This window comes from Setaria italica, chromosome IV, assembly GCF_000263155.2.
Source record: "Setaria italica strain Yugu1 chromosome IV, Setaria_italica_v2.0, whole genome shotgun sequence".
Taxonomy (NCBI): Eukaryota; Viridiplantae; Streptophyta; class Magnoliopsida; order Poales; family Poaceae; genus Setaria; species Setaria italica.
In genome coordinates this window covers 37,468,770-37,486,988 of record NC_028453.1, presented here as the reverse complement: position 1 = coordinate 37,486,988, position 18,219 = coordinate 37,468,770, and the positions used below count along the sequence as shown (strand labels likewise).

General features: G+C 46.3%; 3 protein-coding genes across 3 annotated transcripts; 2 read left to right on the top strand and 1 right to left on the bottom strand.

Annotated features, from left to right (window-relative positions):
• The first annotated feature begins 2,487 nt into the window (after window positions 1-2,487).
• Window positions 2,488-6,515, top strand: LOC105914318 (probable methyltransferase PMT9). Its single transcript, XM_012845653.2, has 7 exons — window positions 2,488-2,812; window positions 2,932-3,096; window positions 3,196-3,378; window positions 3,483-4,077; window positions 4,858-4,970; window positions 5,053-5,273; window positions 5,934-6,515. Exons 1-7 carry the CDS (start codon window positions 2,561-2,563, stop codon window positions 6,247-6,249), a joined length of 1,845 nt encoding a protein of 614 aa, XP_012701107.1. The 5' UTR covers window positions 2,488-2,560; the 3' UTR covers window positions 6,250-6,515.
• Window positions 6,516-7,030: 515 nt separating this feature from the next.
• On the top strand, window positions 7,031-10,981 carry LOC101759729 (uncharacterized protein At1g04910). The gene is made up of 11 exons (XM_012845654.2): window positions 7,031-7,479; window positions 7,572-7,622; window positions 7,718-7,808; window positions 8,286-8,362; window positions 8,665-8,753; window positions 8,869-8,988; window positions 9,377-9,493; window positions 9,596-9,739; window positions 9,824-9,947; window positions 10,060-10,251; window positions 10,477-10,981. The coding sequence occupies exons 1-11, from the start codon at window positions 7,174-7,176 to the stop codon at window positions 10,837-10,839; spliced, it is 1,674 nt and encodes a 557-aa protein (XP_012701108.1). The 5' UTR covers window positions 7,031-7,173; the 3' UTR covers window positions 10,840-10,981.
• A 167-nt stretch (window positions 10,982-11,148) lies between these two features.
• On the bottom strand, window positions 11,149-12,345 carry LOC101760136 (ras-related protein RHN1). The gene is made up of 6 exons (XM_004966220.2): window positions 12,313-12,345; window positions 11,934-12,179; window positions 11,809-11,857; window positions 11,624-11,697; window positions 11,437-11,530; window positions 11,149-11,338 (listed from the first exon to the last, which is right to left on the bottom strand). Exons 1-6 carry the CDS (start codon window positions 12,343-12,345, stop codon window positions 11,226-11,228), a joined length of 609 nt encoding a protein of 202 aa, XP_004966277.1. The 3' UTR covers window positions 11,149-11,225.
• Between the last annotated feature and the right edge of the window lie 5,874 nt (window positions 12,346-18,219).

Sequence of the window (18,219 nt, the reverse complement as noted above, 5' to 3'; positions counted from 1 at the left end):
CCTCAATTAGAAAAATACATATCTACGTATATAAACTTGTTTGGGTCACAAGAGGTACTAATCATGGTTCAGAACTTCAGGTCCTACCGATACCAACGTGGTTGCATGCCAATACCAACATGGTAACCAATCCACCATAAAAAAACAGCTCGCTAGTTTGAAAAAGACTAAAAAAATAGATCACACCTTAATTAGTGGCGCAACAGAGATGAATTGCAAGCGACTTGGTGATGATCGATCGAGGATCGTGAACAAAGGGGATTATTTGTCCGCGGTCTTCGATCACCTCTTGTTGCGAGATCATCTCCTTGTCGCTTACAAGTTGTGTCTACCGCATCAATAAATTAAGATTTGATCTATTTTTTTAGTTCTTTCCAAACCAGCAAACTATTTTTTTAAGGGAGAATGGTTGCTATGTTGGTATTGGCATGCAGGGACGTTGGTATGAATAGGATCTGAACCACACAATTTGTGCTTCCCGTGACTCATCTAAATAAATTTAGTTATCACTCAAAATGAAATATTGTGCATATTAAAGACGGGGCTCTTATGTCTGAACTCTTAACATGATTCTAACATTCAAAGCAAAAAAAATCCATTCTTCTCAGTAAGATCTGCATGACATGGTTCACGAACCAAACAATTGTTGCAAATCGGTCAGTACAACAGCACATGAAACTAATGGGGTGTTTGGATACCCTCATTGAACTTTAGCACCTGTCACATCGGATGTTTGATACTAATTAGGAGTATTAAATATAGTCTCATTACAAAACTAATTGCACTGATGGAGTCTGATTTTCGCGAGACGAATCTATTAAGCCTAATTAGTCCATGGTTTGATAATGTGGTGCTACAGTAACTATTTGCTAATGATGGATTAATTAGCCTTAATAGATTCGTCTTACGAATTAGACTCCATCCGTGCAATTAGTTTTGTAATTAACTCATATTTAGTCCTTCTAATTAGCATCCGAACATCCGATATGACGCTGTTAAAGTTTAGCACATTGTATCCCAATGCCCCAAGCTGTAAAATCTGATACTGAACCAAACGCCCCCAAGCTTCAACCAGCATTAGTTCTGCTCCAGCTTATTCAAAATCGTCCTCATCCCTTGCTACAGTGCTGAGTGGGTGAAAAGGGGTGAACGAGAGGCGGACTTCCTTCCGGCGGCGATTCCGCCGGGCCCTTTCCTCTCCGGCGGCCGGGTTGGCACCGGAGAGGGAGGAGGGCCAGGGAATCATTGTGCGGATGTATATAGGGTAGGTAGGGTAGTATCTACGCCTAGGGCTTTGCTCGCCATCGTCGGCGATGGCGGAGCTAGGGTTGTGGGGAGTAGCGGCTGCGGAGGAGCTATTCCGTCACCGAATAAGTTTCTTCGTCGGCTTTGAAGTCGATCCTTTCGTCTTCTCCGGCGATGTTCGTCCTGCCGGAGGTTCGTCGTTCGTCTCTTTCGATTTTGGTCGCTTGAAGGAGGCAACGGCGGATCCTTTGCGGCTTGCTTTCCCTCTGCTAGCTGCTGTTTGGGGTGGCAGGGTGGAGTGGAATTTTTGTGGCGTTCGAGTTGTGCATGGATGTCTTCTTTCTTCTTTGGATTCGGTTCTTGGATTGCTGGATCCCTTCCTGATGTTGCCAGAGCTGGTTACTAGAGCATCTGGGCTGCGGTTTGTGGAGGAAGTGCGCGGTGGTGCCAAATCGAGGAGACTGACGGCTGACGTTCTATTACCGAGAACCTCTTGCAGCTATCCAAAGCTTGGAGTCCGTTCTTCGATTTGGCTCGGCGAGTTTGGGGGATTGATGCTCGGGTGTCAGCCTTGGCGAACAGTAGGTGTAGCAGGGATCTTGTTGTAATTCTCGTTTTACTCAGGCTCCTTTCTGCAAGAAAGGGATGTACTGCTATCTTCTAATATAAGTTACATCCTTTTTCCGAAAAAAAAAAAGGTTCAGCCAGCGTTACAGGAAACCAAGCTGGCAGCCCGGCACTGCAACGCCGTCACCACCAGCCGACCACGGCGAGGGCACGAGCCTGGCACCGTGCGTTCCCCATTTTCACCGTACGCGCCCGACAAAAGTCCCCGAACCCACGCGTCGCCCGGCACCGGACGCATGAAAAACTCCCAAAATTCCCCCGCATCCGCGGTAATCCCCCGCGCAACGGGACCCAATTGGCTGATCCACACTCCCCTCATGTCAGCGCACGGCCCACGAGTCAGCCTCACGAGCGGAGAGAGGACCGCGGCCCAGGCCCCCACGCGGCCATGCCCTTCCTTACCGGCGGCTACCGCACCGCCTTCTACCCTGCCGCCACCCCACCAATCCGCCGCTCGCATTTGGTTTCCCACGCGGCTACGGCTCTTCCCCTTCCGCACCCGCGTCTCCGCCTCCCTCCGTGGTCCGTTCGGTGAGCCCCACCCGCGGGTGGTGTGAGCCCGCCAACCAAACACCCCCCCCCCCCCACCCCCTTCAGAAACACACAGGCCCGCTCCGACATCACTCATGCCGACGCCGTGCGGCCGGTAAAGAGGGAGGACACACGCCGCGCGGGGAGTGGGAGGGCGATGAAGCCGCCATCGCAGCCGCAGGGCCGGGGAGGCGGACGCGGGGGTGGCGCGCTGGGCCGGCGCGCGTTTGCGTCCCTCCTCGCGGCGGCCGTCGTCGCGGTGGCCCTCCTCTGCCTCTTCTACGGCGCCGCCTTCGCTCCCTCCATCCGCAGCGGCAGCGCCCACCCTCGCCTCCCCCTCCGCCGGCTCGGGTTCCGGGCCCGGGCGACGGAGGCGCTCCCGGCCGACCTCGTCCTCCCCTCCATCCCGGTGCGCCTGTCGTCTTACCCCCGTGCTTTCTGCTTCGATCGTTAGTGGAGTCGTGATGGCCGGCCCCTGCTTTGCTGACCCACGCCGTGCGTGTACTGACTGCTGAGGGCTTCGTTCAGGTGTGCGACGCAACGCACTCGGAGCTGATCCCGTGCTTGGACCGCGCTCTCCACTACCAGCTCCGGCTCCGGCTCAACCTCTCCCTCATGGAGCACTACGAGCGCCACTGCCCGCCCGCGCCGCGCCGCCTCAACTGCCTCATCCCACCGCCCGACGGCTATCAGGTAAGAGACACCACCGTGTATTGCACCAATGCGTGCACTTGTCTGTTGAGCGTTGACTGTTGTGCTCATGCTGATGTGATGTGCGTGATGATTACTTAGGTGCCCATCAGGTGGCCAAGGAGCAGGGACGAGGTGTGGAAAGCCAACATACCTCACCCGCACCTTGCCGCTGAGAAGTCAGACCAGCGGTGGATGGTCGTCAACGGTGATAAGATCAACTTCCCTGGTGGGGGCACCCACTTCCACACTGGCGCTGACAAGTATATTGTGCACCTTGCGCAGGTTTGAGATATTCAACTTCCTTCAGTTAGTCGACTGCACATGGTGGCTATCTTAGGCTAATGGGATCAATGGTTTTTCTTTTCTTTTTTTTCATATGGTGGTAGATGCTGAATTTTCCAAATGGCAAGCTTAACAATGGAGGGAATGTTAGGAATGTGCTTGATGTCGGCTGTGGTGTTGCCAGCTTCGGGGCTTACCTTCTTTCGCACGATGTACTTGCAATGTCTCTTGCTCCCAATGATGTGCATGAAAACCAAATTCAGTTTGCCCTTGAGAGAGGGATCCCAGCAACCCTTGGCGTGCTGGGCACAAGGAGGCTGCCATACCCAAGCCGCTCGTTCGAGATGGCACATTGCTCTCGTTGTCGGATCGACTGGCTTCAGAGGAACGGGATATTGTTGCTGGAAGTTGATAGGGTGTTAAGGCCTGGGGGATATTTTGTGTATTCGTCACCGGAGGCCTATGCTCAGGATCCCTTCAACAGGAAGATATGGAGACGGATGAGCGATCTTGCTCGAAGAATGTGTTGGCGGGTTGCATCTAAGAAGAACCAGACGGTGATATGGGCCAAGCCATTGGCCAATGGATGCTATATGAGGAGAGAGCCTGGAACACGTCCTCCCATGTGCGAACGTGATGATGATCCAGATGCTGCTTGGAATGTACCCATGAAAGCATGCCTAACTCCATACTCTAAGAGTAAGCACAGTTCCTTGATTTTCCTTGAGATCATCAAATGCCTTGATTTTGTCATTTCATTAAGAAGAGAGTTTTATGTCCAAAGAGAGACCAAAGATAAGAGATTACATTAGTGCCACTGCTAGGAATTAGGTGACCACAACCATTCCTTCTCCCAGATCAGACTAAGAATCTGGGACAAGTGACCGAATGCCTTAATCTTTTATGCTGCCTCTTATAGTCTGGTGGAGTTTGAATTCTATATGGATTATATGCGAAGAAAATACATGGTGCCATAACCCCTGGGCTGCCCATTCATGCACCAATAGGCTCAAACAGTCCCCCTTAGTTGTGTCATTGTAGACCTCAAAGATTACTCCCTCTTTTAAGTTGACAGCGGTGCCTCAACTCTTTTACTATTTCCACACTAATTTGTTATTGGGAAAAGTAAATCACGTGTTAAATGCTTTACTTTAAATTGTTCCAATATTTTACTATTAACTAAATGACATGTTGTGTGATTTGCTAGAATAATTGTACGTCTTCCTTGCTGAACCGACATATGTAGTCTATGAGTTATAGCACTATATTGCGTATTTGGATTGAGTTCCGGTATGCATGTTCTTACGGTTCTGGAACTATTGATCAACGAATTCACCTTGCATGTTTTCCTTGGGAAATTGTAAATTCAGTATTGTTCTATACTTCTGTACTAAATAGCTCAGGTATCAATCATGTGTTGCCTCCCTTTTGGTTTAGCACACTGACATTCTGATTTGGCATGATCTTTTGCCTAACTAGGAGTTAACAAGGTTAAAGGCAGTGAATTGCTTCCCTGGCCACAAAGGCTCACAGCACCACCACCTCGCCTTGAAGAGCTTGGGATCAGTTCAAACAATTTTTCTGAAGACAATGTGAGTAACGGCATGATTTTGCAATATAAGCACACACATCTTTCTGATGGTGATCTTTTTGACATTGAAATATCGCTTGCAGGAGATTTGGCATTCTAGAGTAACTCAGTACTGGAAGCACATGAAATCTGAGATACAAAAGGATCCCTTTAGAAATGTTATGGATATGAGCGCCAACCTTGGTGGATTTGCAGCATCTCTGAGGAAAAAGGATGTCTGGGTAATGAATGTAGTTCCTTTCACGGAATCTGGAAAACTAAAGGTTATATATGATCGCGGTTTAATGGGGACTATCCATAACTGGTAAGAACTTTTTTCTACTCCCATCCATTTATATAATTGTTTCAAGGTCAATTTTGCATGCCTACAATTGTTAGAATAATTTTTTTGGTTTGTCGTCTAACTTTAATTAACTAGAAAGTACAGATGTTCAAGTTGCTTTTTAGCGATTGTCTGTATAAGCTCATTGTTATGCGCAGAAGTTGTGATAAATTGTTTGGTTTCTAAGATGCAATTGCGTGTAATTCTGTGGAACTCACTCAGCCATGCAACTAGTAGATGGTGGCAGATTGGCTCCACTCCACTTGTATGGGACAGGATAACTGGCAGTTATAGACACGGTTTCAGAAATTCAGGTAGTCCAGTTGTCATATTTTGGAAGATGGTGTAGATGGTAATAAGTCATGGCTCATCATGAATTCATGATTGGGGAAGCCGTGCAGTAGTTCTCTCCATAAGAAAATTTCCCTAAATTGCTATTATGATTACACAAAACTGAAAAACCTGAGCCTATCTCCAGATCTGATCCAGGTGCTCCATTCCATTGTTTCTCTCCATTTGTAATGACTTCCATGGTTAACTTATGGCTGACAAGTGTTTTGTGCATTATTCTGTGTATATCCATACTCAAATGCTTCAACATCTGCTTCTAAATTCATTATTTGTGGTTCTTTTTAACTGAAGGTGTGAATCATTCTCGACATACCCGCGCACCTACGACCTCCTTCACGCCTGGCTTCTATTCTCTGAGATAGAGAAGCAGGGGTGTAGCCTGGAGGATCTGCTGATTGAGATGGACCGCATCCTTAGGCCTCAAGGTTATGCGATCATCAGAGACAAAGCCGCTGTCATAAACTACATCAAGAAGCTTTTACCAGCGCTAAGGTGGGATGACTGGACATTTGAGGTGAAAGCTAAGAAAGATGCACTCTCGTCGGGTGATGAAAGAGTATTGATCGTGAGGAAAAAACTGTGGAATCAGACATTGCAAGATTTGTAGCAGTCGTAGCTCTCGTTGATCCTAACTGTAGCTAACTGAGTACGGTGATTATCCTAATCTTCAAGTGTAATATAGTTCTCGACTTTTTGTTTTACCGGTTGTGATGGAATGTTAAGACTTAAAGAGTAGAGTAGCAGTTATACCACATATTACCATAGGAATTAGTGGAGCAATTCGGAGTGCTCCACTCCTCTCGTGAACTGTTTGTTTCGTGAAATGCTTGCGAATAGTCAGGGGCTCAACAACCACTCTCCGATTTGCATTGACCCGACGTGAACTGTCTTTGTGCTTGTTTAGATTAAAATCATATCGTGCTACAGGAGAGGTTGCATTGCTAGTACTCCCTCCGTTCCAAATTATAGGTTGTTTTACTTTTTTAATTCATAGACTTTATTATACACTTAGATATACAGATGCATAATAATATCTATGCATGTAGAAAAACCAAACGACCTATAATTTGGAATCGGAGGGAGTAACGTTTACCGAGCCAACAACTAAATTATGCTTGTATGTGTTGTTGAATCTCTATTTGAGCTCTAATTGACAACTACCAAATCCGTTGAAGTTGGTTAAATGACTTCTAAAACCTTTTAACTTACGATGAAGAGATTAAATGTTTGTAAAGTATCTATTTGAAATCATAATTTTTCATGAATCAGTTCTTTTTTTTGTTGTTGAAAATTTCACTTTTGATGAAAGTAACTTGAAGCCCCTGAACTGTGAACACTGAACAGTAGTGAACGCAGCTGGAAAACCGGTTCCGGGTACAGTCCCCCCGACCTCGCCTCACTTCACTCGGGAGATCCGAACAGTTCGCTGCCGTCGCCTCCGCAACCGTGAAACCCCCGCGCGCCGCCGCGGAAGAAGCGGGGAGAAAACCCCGCACGGACGCCGGGCGGCGGGGGCGGGGGCGGCCGCGCCATGGCCGAGCTGCGGCACGCCACGGCTGCGGCGGCGGCGACCCGCGCCTCCAGCTCCCCGTCCAAGCGCGACGCCGAGGCCGCGTCGGCCTCGTCCCCCCTGGTCGCCTCCCCCCGCGTCGGCGGCAGCAAGGACGGGCTCCGCCCCCACCAGAGGTGGTCCCTCCCGTCCCCCGTCCGCTCCCTCCTCGCGCTCGAGGACCCCAGGTCGCCCGTCGCCTCCACCTCCTACCGGATCCTGGTCGCCGCAATCGCCTGCTTCGCCCTCGCCGCGCTCTTCTCCGCCCCTTCCGTCTGGTCACGCCTCGTGAGTTCTCGATTCCTTGATCACTGCATCTCAATTACGTTCATGGAGATCTCCTGCTTGCTACTTACGCTCGTGTCGGTGCTGGACCCTAGAACGCGCCGTACCTGTGCCACAAGGAGGGGATTCGGCTCCACTGCCCCCGGGTAATGAGGTGTTCATTTGAGCGATGCATTAGGGGGCCTGTCAATGTGATTGGGACCTGAATTGTTGTTTTGTTTGGCTTGGTATTACGCTGCAGGTGAGCGATCGGGACTCTCTGTGGGAGAATCCTCGTGCAGCAGCCACTTCCTGGAAGCCGTGTGCTGAGCGTCGTAGCGACGAGATCTCAGGCAAGTACATAAACTGAGTGTCCCAATTGAAAAAGCATATGGTAATTGGTTGACTGCTTTAGTTGCATCCCTAGTTTGCTCTTTGCTGTAGTGATCACTTTGATTCGTTGTTAGTAACGTGGACTGCAGGTCATGATACTATGATAGTTTTTCATTAGTCGATGCACCACTCTCGCGCGTGCATGTACAGACATTAATCCCCCAATGCAAATTCAAGGTTAAATAGGCTTAACCACCTTGTTAGCACACTTTAAGCACCGAGGGCAAACTTAAACACCTTATCCACCTTATAAGCACTCGGTGCGTACGGTGTGGCAAAAAATAGCCGGTTTAGTTACCTATAAGCACCATGTCTAAGTACCTTCACTGTACATGCCCTATTGGGAAAGTGTTTTCACTTTGCAAGGCCTGACATGGCAAAATTCGCTTGAAGTCATGGTCCTGACAACTACCAGTTTGATCTCCTCTATTTTGCAGATCTTGTGTCAGAGAATGAAACCTCTGGGTTTATATTTATTCATGCTGAGGGTGGATTAAACCAGCAACGTATAGCTGTACGTATGTGCCCTTCTCAGAATTTATGCCCTTTAAGTAGTAGTCTTGTGAACACATGAGTTATTCCACACCACATTCTTAGGCTTACAAAGGAAAATCTTGATGTACCTAATCTATTTGATTTTGTAATTCTTTATATGGTATTTGTGCTTAATAGTATAATTTTGGAAAATCGTCATTTTGTTGCCAGCTAATTTTGTTAGCTTCTTATATAGCATTACCTTTTCTAGTGAAATCTGCACATTGTCTTAGTAGAATTGCATCATTACTAATTTGTTTGGAAAATTGGATTCATTTACAGATATGTAATGCTGTTGCAATTGCTAAGATAATGAATGCCACGCTTATACTGCCGGTGCTAAAGCAGGATCAAATATGGAAAGATCAAACGTAAGTGATGAACTTTTACCGTTTTTTCTCTAAACAACTTATGGTCACCCTTTTTTCTTACATTACCGTTTTCATGATTCCTTCAGTAGTTGAGAACTTTTATCTTTTTGTGCAGGAAATTTGAAGATATCTTTGATGTAGATCATTTTATAAATTATTTGAAGGATGATGTGCGCATTGTTCGAGATATTCCTGACTGGTTCACAGAAAAGGAGGAGCTTTTCACCAGTATAAAGTTAGTTGCTTCAGTTTCAGCTATCCCTTGTGCTAAAAGTTACACATAGGATTGATACTGTTATTGTCGATATTACCCTTTGTCATCTCAAAATAAGCACTATTGTTAGTGAGGGTATTATTATACCTTGATTACACAAACCTGAAAATAGGCTCCTTTTCTTTTTTGATGATCACATGAACTGATGAACCTGAAGGGCAACCTGACTGGACAACTGCTGCTGCTTGCTTTGTATAGCCACACTTGCAACCTAGTTGCCTAGTCATATACACAATTGCATCGTTCACTTTTGGTTTTGCAAGAGTTATTATCCTTATACAGCACTGACACAGCTAGAGATTGTGTTTTCAACTCTCGCCTCTAAAGTTCCGTATGTTTGTTGTAACAGGCGCACTGTAAAAAATATCCCAAAGTACGCTTCAGCACAATTTTATGTTGACAATGTGCTTCCAAGGATCAAAGAGAAAAAGATAATGTCCATCAAGCCATTTGTTGATAGGTTAGGGTAAGTGTAGCATGGCATCAAGATGACAATATAGTTGAGACATTTTTTACCCTATGGTTGCATCTATAGATGTGCTAATTATGTTTAAGCATGCCATTTCAGGTATGATAATGTTCCAATGGATATTAACCGGCTCAGGTGTCGAGTTAATTATCATGCTTTGAAGTTTCTACCTGACATTGAAGAAATGGCTGACAAACTAGCAACAAGGATGAGGAACCGAACAGGCAATTTAAACCCGTACATGTAAGCTTGGTCCGCTGTCTTCTATTTGTCTTGCTTGCAATTGACAAATTGATATCACATATTCAATCACACTTGCTTTCAAAGGGCTCTTCATCTGCGATTTGAGAAGGGCATGGTGGGTCTTTCTTTTTGTGATTTTGCTGGAACTAGAGAGGAGAAAGCTATGATGGCTACTTATAGACAGAAACAGTGGCCAAGGCGGTACAAGGTGATGTGAATTTTCAGTTTTTTTTAATGCCAGACGCTGACATAATTCTTAAAAATATTAACGGTGGTGTGCACTATTTGAATATATTCTGTTCACTTGTACTTGTGTGCAGAATGGATCACACCTATGGCCGTTAGCACTAGAGAAGAGAAAAGAAGGCCGCTGCCCACTCGAACCTGGGGAAATTGGAATTATTTTGCGTGCGATGGGGTATACAAAGGAAACTCAGATTTACGTTGCATCAGGGCAGGTGTACGGTGGAAACACAAGGATGGCACCCCTGAGGAATATGTTCCCCAATCTGGTAGGTGCCTTTGAAGTTTACGCAGGCCCCTTGTATCTTGTCTTTGATATTTTAAAATATAGACAGGAACACAGAATGCAAAGAAGTATCCAAAGCAATACATATAATTGAGATAACTAATCTTAAACATTAGCATTGTAGATTTATGGAGTTTATAGAAGCTGCCCAAGAAATAACTGATCATGCTGCTTAAGAAGCAACTGAGCAATCCTTTGATAAATGCAGGTTAGCAAAGAAGATCTTGCAAGCAAGGAGGAGATGGAGCCTTTCAAGAAGCATGTAACCAGCCTTGCTGCGCTGGACTTCCTGGTATGCCTGAAGTCAGACGTGTTTGTCATGACCCACGGTGGCAATTTCGCCAAGCTTATCATCGGCTACCGCCGCTATATGGGGCGCCACCGTCTCAAGTCTATCAAGCCAGACAAGGGCCTCATGTCCAAGTTCTTTGGCGACCCTTACATGCCATGGGCGACTTTCGTGGAGGACGTGATGATCACCCATCAGACGCGAACCGGCCTCCCTGAGCCCACCTTCCCACACTATGACCTTTGGGAGAATCCCCTCACACCTTGCATGTGTAGAGCTTAAATTATAGACCACAGATGATTGTTGATAGTTATTCTTTGTTCATAGGCTGATACAGCAAATTTTGTATAACTTCTTTCTACCACTTGTACTGGATATTAAACCCTAACTGATGCAGAATCCTGTGCTTTCTTTCCACGTAAAACTATAGACTTTTTTTTTTCTGATCAAACACAAGGATTTTGTTAGTGACCACCAAAAATCATGTCATCGGCATAATTGTATTTGTATACCACTAATGTGGAGAGCATGATTTTCCTAGTTACATTCTTACACAGATGTGAAGGTTCGTAACATCGCAAAGGCAGAATAATACAGCATCTACAGAATAATACTTCGTTCCTAATGTTTTTGTGATGGATTTGACGATTCATGCAACAAATACGGTGTCAGCCGGAGCAGCAGAAGCGCCACCTGCCGCCGCCGTTGCCGTGGCGGTGCCTGCCGTCGTGGAGGATCATTCCGGCTGGACGACTAGGCCGCAACTCCACCAGTCTTTCAGCTGTCAATGCACAAAAACGTTTACACCCTAAGCAATCATGCGATCGATCAACAGATAACAATTCAGAAAACTGAAGCTGAGACGGACAGAGCACTTGCCGAGCTCGTGGAACAGCTCGCTGACGTTCTGCGCCGTCTTGGCCGACGTCTCGGTGAAGAGGAGGCCGTTTGCTTCCGCGTAGTCCATGGCTTCCTGCAGGCATCAGGATCGCAGAACAGATGCAGCAACATGAGGATTCCTGCCTGCCGTTGCAGCAGGCTTGATACATGAGACAGTTGTGCTTACCTGTGTCCCAACCTGCCTCCTTTCTTCCAAATCAACCTTGTTGCCAACTAATGCCATCACCAGATGTGGATTCCCTGCTTTAATTTTGATCAGCATGTGAAATGTAGCATTGCATAGAAGAAAACTTGAAAGAAGCAACACTGGAAACGAAATGATGAGATGAAATGTAATAAAATAGCATGTGCCTTGTCTCTGAATCTCGTCGACCCATCTCTTCGCCCGCATGTACGAGTCCTGCAGGGTACGAAGCAGGACGGTTTGCAAATCGATCATGGCGATCTGAATATGAGAGGTCAGTCAGTAAACTAACCGTGCTGGTGATGTCGAAGACGACGACCGCGGCGGCGGCGCCGCGGTAGTACATGGGCGCGAGGCTGTGGTAGCGCTCCTGGCCGGCGGTGTCCCAGATGTCGAGCTTCACGGTGGCCTCGTCCAGCGACATCACCTGCGAGAAGAAGGCGGCTCCGATCGTCGACTCCTGGCACTCGTAGTACAGTCCCTTGGCGAACCGGACGACGATGCTCGTCTTCCCGGCGCCCAGGTCCCCGAGGAGCACCTGCGAAGCCATGAACGGTCAGACGAACGAAGATGCGCTGCAAGTCGGCAACTGCACGGCTGGCCATGGCGGAGCCCTGCGAGCAACGCCGCAGGACGGGAGGCGCATGCGTGCGCGTGTTGTGTGCACACACCAGCTTGGCCTGGATGATGGCGTTGCTCGCCATCGATGGACGCGGCTGGAAGAATGGCGGCGAACGGGCGGCGCTGTGGTTCTTCTGTCAGTGTCAGGCAGGGTGTGGAGAATGCAAGGAGCAGGTGCGGAGGGAGCACGTTGGCGAGCTGGTAGGTTTGTCTGTCTGACCGTTAGGTTCGGTCGTGGGCTGCCTGACATGTGTCTTCTATTATGGGCTCCTTTTACATGGGCCGACTCGGGTGCTAGGCTAAGTTGCTCTTAAATGGCCGCCCCTTTCTAAGACGACAAAACTAAACAACTTACCTTCTGGTTTTGGGACGGCGCCCGGCAGAGTATGTTGCCAAGGCATATGTATCACCGTATCAATGTTTTTCTTACGGAAATGGTGCATCATATCATCGTATATCACATAATTGGACTCGTATCCGAATAGTATCATGTGCTTAATTACAATTCACAGACTTAAGAGGCCCAACCGCTCTATACCGGACAAATGCACACATATCCATGCCAGATTAAAGAAAGATAAGCAGTAGGGAATCCACATAATCTTTGTACTAGTTAATGAAGAAAATCATGAGGATATCAAGATCTTCCCTGTATATCGTTAAAATGTCTCAAGTTGGAGTGTATATATGGTGACCTAGCTATGCGCGTTGCTAGATGCATGCCGTAACGCGTAGTATACTTTTCATGCTGTGCAAATCTGATACAAAGTGAGATGGGTATCCTTCTGGTTGCTGTGGCTCTGTTCGTGCTGCTTCTAGCCCATGGTGCCGATGGATCTCGGAGCCATCCAACAGGTGAGGAGGTCAAACAAAAGTCCCATGCGCCCATCAATGGAACAAGTTCGATTCCTGGCTTGATCGACCACGTCTCACCTCACCAGGATTCTTCTTCTGACGCCAATATCGTCTGCGTGAGTTCTTCCGATCCGCTATGTGCTTGGTGCATCATCGACCCCTTTTTCACTTCCTCATGGAGGCTATTCTTGTTTTTGGTGGAGACAGTAATGTAGGATAGCTACGGCGCATTGTGAATTTGTGATAGAGCACAGAACATTATTTAATCTTTTTGTTTCTGAATAGATGTTATTAATTAATTGTTACTCGTCATAACTTAATTAGTTTGCATATCATGGTGCCGCAATGGCACCAAATGGTTATTACGGGTTCATCGGAACAATGGACGTCTATGGCTTCCCGCTGGCGCAAGGACAAGGGAGTGCGGCAGCGGTTTGGATTTCAGACGAAGGAGATGGCGCACCATCTAGCCTGAAAAACATTATGATTGGTTGGGATTTAAGTATATATATATAACCTATATATCTGCAATTTCAGGAAATTGGCTGACACTCCCGTTGCTCTCGTAGGTTTTACCCGACCTGTACGGTGATTCCAAGACCCATTTCTATGCCAAGTGGACCGTGAGTTTCTTTTTTGTTTTTTTTTCTGAATCCACAACGCGAACCGATAGCAGTAGCTACCTAGCATGTTTGTTTTAAGTTTTTTTTTTTAAAAAAATGTATTTGTTTTAAGTTTCAACATGGGAGTGTTTCTCCTCTAATAGCTAGTCTAATGTCACCGCAGAATGATGGGTTCCAAAGCACAGGCTGCCTCAACATGAAGTGCAATGGTTTTCAGCCTGAAAAAGGTGCAGCCATCACTCCTGGAGATGTCATCGACCACGTATCATCTCCCAACGGAGTCAAGCGAAATCTCAACCTTAAAATCATCAAGGTGCGTTACTTCTCGTACGTTCTTGCCAGAGTGCGGTTTCGCTTGCTCATCATACTTTACATACATGTATATGTATAAGTATATACTGACAGAGACATGATCCTTATTACATGTACAGAATGGCACATCAGGTGACTGGCTCGTGCACTGCGGGCTCGATCGGGAACCCCAACTGATCGGCCGTTTCCCTAGATCGCTCTTCACCGGAGGCTTTGCAGACAAAGCAGTCGGCGTAACGTTTGGCGGCGTCGTGTCAGCACCCATAACGAAGCCAACGCCAATGGGAAGTGGGTACCTGCCAACGGACGTCAAAAGCGCTGCGTCCATCGGCAACATTCAGCTCGTCGACCAAAACGGCTAGAATTTTGGCCCAAAGCCCACAACGCCTCACGTATTTCGGCCTGCATCTCTTCTGTCTGCGTTGTTCCTCGATTCGTTGCATTGCCCACACGCGGAAAGAGTCGTCTGTCGCCCTCGCTCGCCCCTTTCGTGGCCTGCCGTTGCGCATGGTGCGAGCCGCGGATGGTTGCGGCAGGTGGGCGGCCGGCGGCGAGCAGCAGCTTACACCGGCCGGTAGGCGGTACGTCTTGCCCTTGTTTCTATTTGTCTCCCCCTCTACGTACTCCTTGCTCTCAAATAGCCCCTGACTCTCTCCACTAAGCCCTAGGTAGTAGGCAGTAGGCACTGCCTTGCCGTTGCTGATGGCTACGTGCAGCGCACTGCCACAGATGGAGACCGGAGAAGGGGCACAAGTACCGCACATCCGTGCCCCTGGCCCCCTGTGCGGCTGCAGGCTTGCACCATCCGTCCATGGCAAACACTGGAATAGGAGAACAGGTTCAATTTCGGAATTTTAGATTGGCATTGCAATGGTAGATTTATGGTGTTAAAAATTTTATATTTAGTTGGACCATCCTAATCTAAAATCCTAGCTCCGCCATTGGTGACACGGAACCTGCCCAAGTTGGAGATGAATCGGAATGCCTACGCCGTGACCCCATCGTCAATGGGCGATTCTTCTATGGGGCCACGAACGTAGACTGGATCATTGTTTGCGCAAAGGCAGAGTACGTTTCCATTATTTGTGATGTTTTTTAAATTTTAAGGTTTCCAGCTCAATAATATGGAGTAATGTGCAATCCTCTGACTCTTGTTTCTTCTAGCTTCTTTCCCTTGAAAAGCTCTACCTATATTCCACATAGTCTATCGTATATACTTGTTACTTCTGATATGGATATCTTATTATTATAATAATCAAGTGCACGATCCCATGGATGGACGTCTAGTTTATGTATTAATTGTCTTTTGATATTTTAGATACTCTGTTTAAACATTATGCAGCGGTGCGTGTAGTGTTGGTCTACTACGTATAATAATGTGTGGAATTATTTCCTTTCGTTAAAGGGATGAAGCCGAAAATATTTTTATTATCTAAATAAAGTGCACGATCCAGGTGTGCTAGTACAGATCTTGTTGGCGTTGGAGGTACTAAATTACGGACCCATTTTTTTCGTTTTTCAAGCAAACCGTTGATACGAGATCGGAGTGCTCCGGTGCTTCTTCTTTCACATATTGTCTTCTCTATGCGCCCTCGTTTGGATACGCAACGCTCGCCCTTGTTCAATAGTGTCCGGGCCAGGGATACTACGACCGCTCTCTCCAAATCCTAACCACTCTATTTTTCTTTTCCCTCAGCACCGCCCACTGGATGTCACCAGGCTGCCTCCTCCGCCGGCTACCCTTGCTTCTAGGCCCCCTCTAACCTCGGAAGAATCCATGGATGTGTCCCCCTCTCCCGAAACCTCGGAACCCTACCTTGGATTCCATGAAAATGTTACAGTTGCTTTTCTGGAGGAAAAAAATAAACAACTTCACAAACAAATGCCTGTTTCTTCATCCACATCACTTCTTCTCTCTGGGTTTCCATTTTCAAAGGATATTCTGCAGATCCACGCGATGGAGCCACCATCAAGGCATCCACAATTAAGGTCCTGTTTGGATACACCCTCCTAAAGATTAGGAGTTCACTTTTAGAACACTTTTAGAACTTGTGCATTCAAATATGGGTCCTAAAAGTGCACTCCTAAATTTTAGAAGGGCCATTCTCATTAGGGCTGCGGCTTCTCTGTCTCATTTGCATGTCTCCGTATGTGTCCCTCCACACGTGGAGACCACCTATTGGCTTCCCCTCCAGGAGGCAGGTCCACTAATTTTCCATCGTTATCGCACGGCACCAGGAAACGGAACCGTCATTTAGTCTGTCGCCGCTCCGTCCTCTGTTCTATCCTTTCCCCTTCTCTCCTCCAAGCTGGTCCGCCTAGCTGCTGCACAAATCGAAGAGCTCGATCTCAGCGGGACTTTACATCCAATAGCAAGAAGTTCGATTGGTGGAACAACAAGGTAAAGCACGGTGGTAGGGAGCTGATTTGGTCTGCGGAATCTCGATTATTGCTGATTTCGATTTGGGTGGGCAGGATCTCGATTCCGGCTGTAGGATTTCGATTTGGGTGGCTACAACCTCGATTCTTGCTGCAAGATCTCGATTAGGATCGTGAGGATTTCTATTTTGCGGTTTCCTCGTCATTGCGTCCAGTCAAGGTCACCATGGTGGGACATCGAGCTGGGAGGGTGTGACAGCAGGTGTTGTGAATACGATGGTGATGGTGTATCCTTCAAGGTCCTCTTGTCGGAGCAAAGAATCTTCCCCCTGACAAATCTAGTCTGGTTAGTTGTCTTGTGCCTTCCCCCTTTTTTCGTGAGGAATATGCACTTTACCACTTCAGTGTGATACTTGCAATCAGTTGATTAGTTTGTGAACAGAAATGAAATTATATTAATTGTTTTTTACAAAATACAGAAAATATAGTTCCTAGGTAAGATAAATTGTTTGATACAAAGGATTCGATAGATAGTGCACAGAACACATCCATTCTCCTAAAAGGATGTGGCCTAAAAGGATGTGGCTTTCAATAGTTCAATTAAAATGGGAAAACATATTATTGTAGGGATTTGTAACAAATGATTGAGTGGTATTTTCTTGCTGTGTATGTTGACCATGATCAGGGGTCCCAAAGAAAGAACCGAAGGATGGATGCGTAAAAGCATTTCCAACAGGATAGTAGCCTTGATAGTAGCCTGGTGTCTGTATGTGATGTTGATCTGTACTAGTCCCTAAGTGGCCGTGTTCAAACCAAGAAAAAGGATTTGAATATCACTACTGAATATGTGACTAGTCTTAATAATAGTAATAGTAAATAATGTTGAAATCTTATACCAATATGGCTTGTGGTCGCAAATGTGTCACAATATCTGATTCCATTGCTGAGCTAGATGCCTTTGAGTCATTGTTGGTCTTTTTCCTCTTTCGTGTTGCCTTCTCAAAACCAGATGCAGAACCAGATGTCTTTGGGTCATTCTTATTCTTTTTTCTCTTTTGTGTTGCCTTCTCAAATCCACCAATTGGTTTGTCAGATCCATGGATTGCCTTCTCCTTAACCTTGACACCTTTTGTTTGGGTCATTCTTATTCTTTTTTCTCTTTTATGTTGCCTTCTCAAATCCACCAATTGGTTTATCAGATCCATGGATTGCCTTCTCCTTAACCTTGACACCTTTTGGTTTTATAGCCTGGTCTAGTTGTAGTGTAGCTGCAAAAGTCATTTTTTAAAAAAAATTACAAAAACAAATAAATTGTGTGGCATATGTGGGGTTAAGATAAGTAGTATTCCAGTGCAAACCTTGCGGCTGAGATGAACTACCCGTATCTGTATCGCCTCTATTTTTCAAGCTTTTCTCCACATCCTCTGCTAATTTCTCTGCACTGTTCACAGCAATAGAGTATGTTTCATCGGATTCTGCAGCTCGGTTAGCTAACTGAAGGAATATTCTATACAACTCTTTTCTGCGTTTGGATAGCTTTATTTTGGGATCTTCATGTATCTCAGGGTTGCTCTTTATATGAACCACTTTTGCATCAATTGTCCATCTGTTGAGTATGTACTGTTCAGGAATTTTTTTTATATTGTTAATATCAAGTATCTTCAATGCATGGCAGCATAAGATTCCAGCAAATTCGAACTTTTTGCAGCTACACTTCACATGACCTTCAAGTGCAGAAAACTTTACGACATGCTCATTTTTCTTACCATAAACCTTTATTTTGTACAC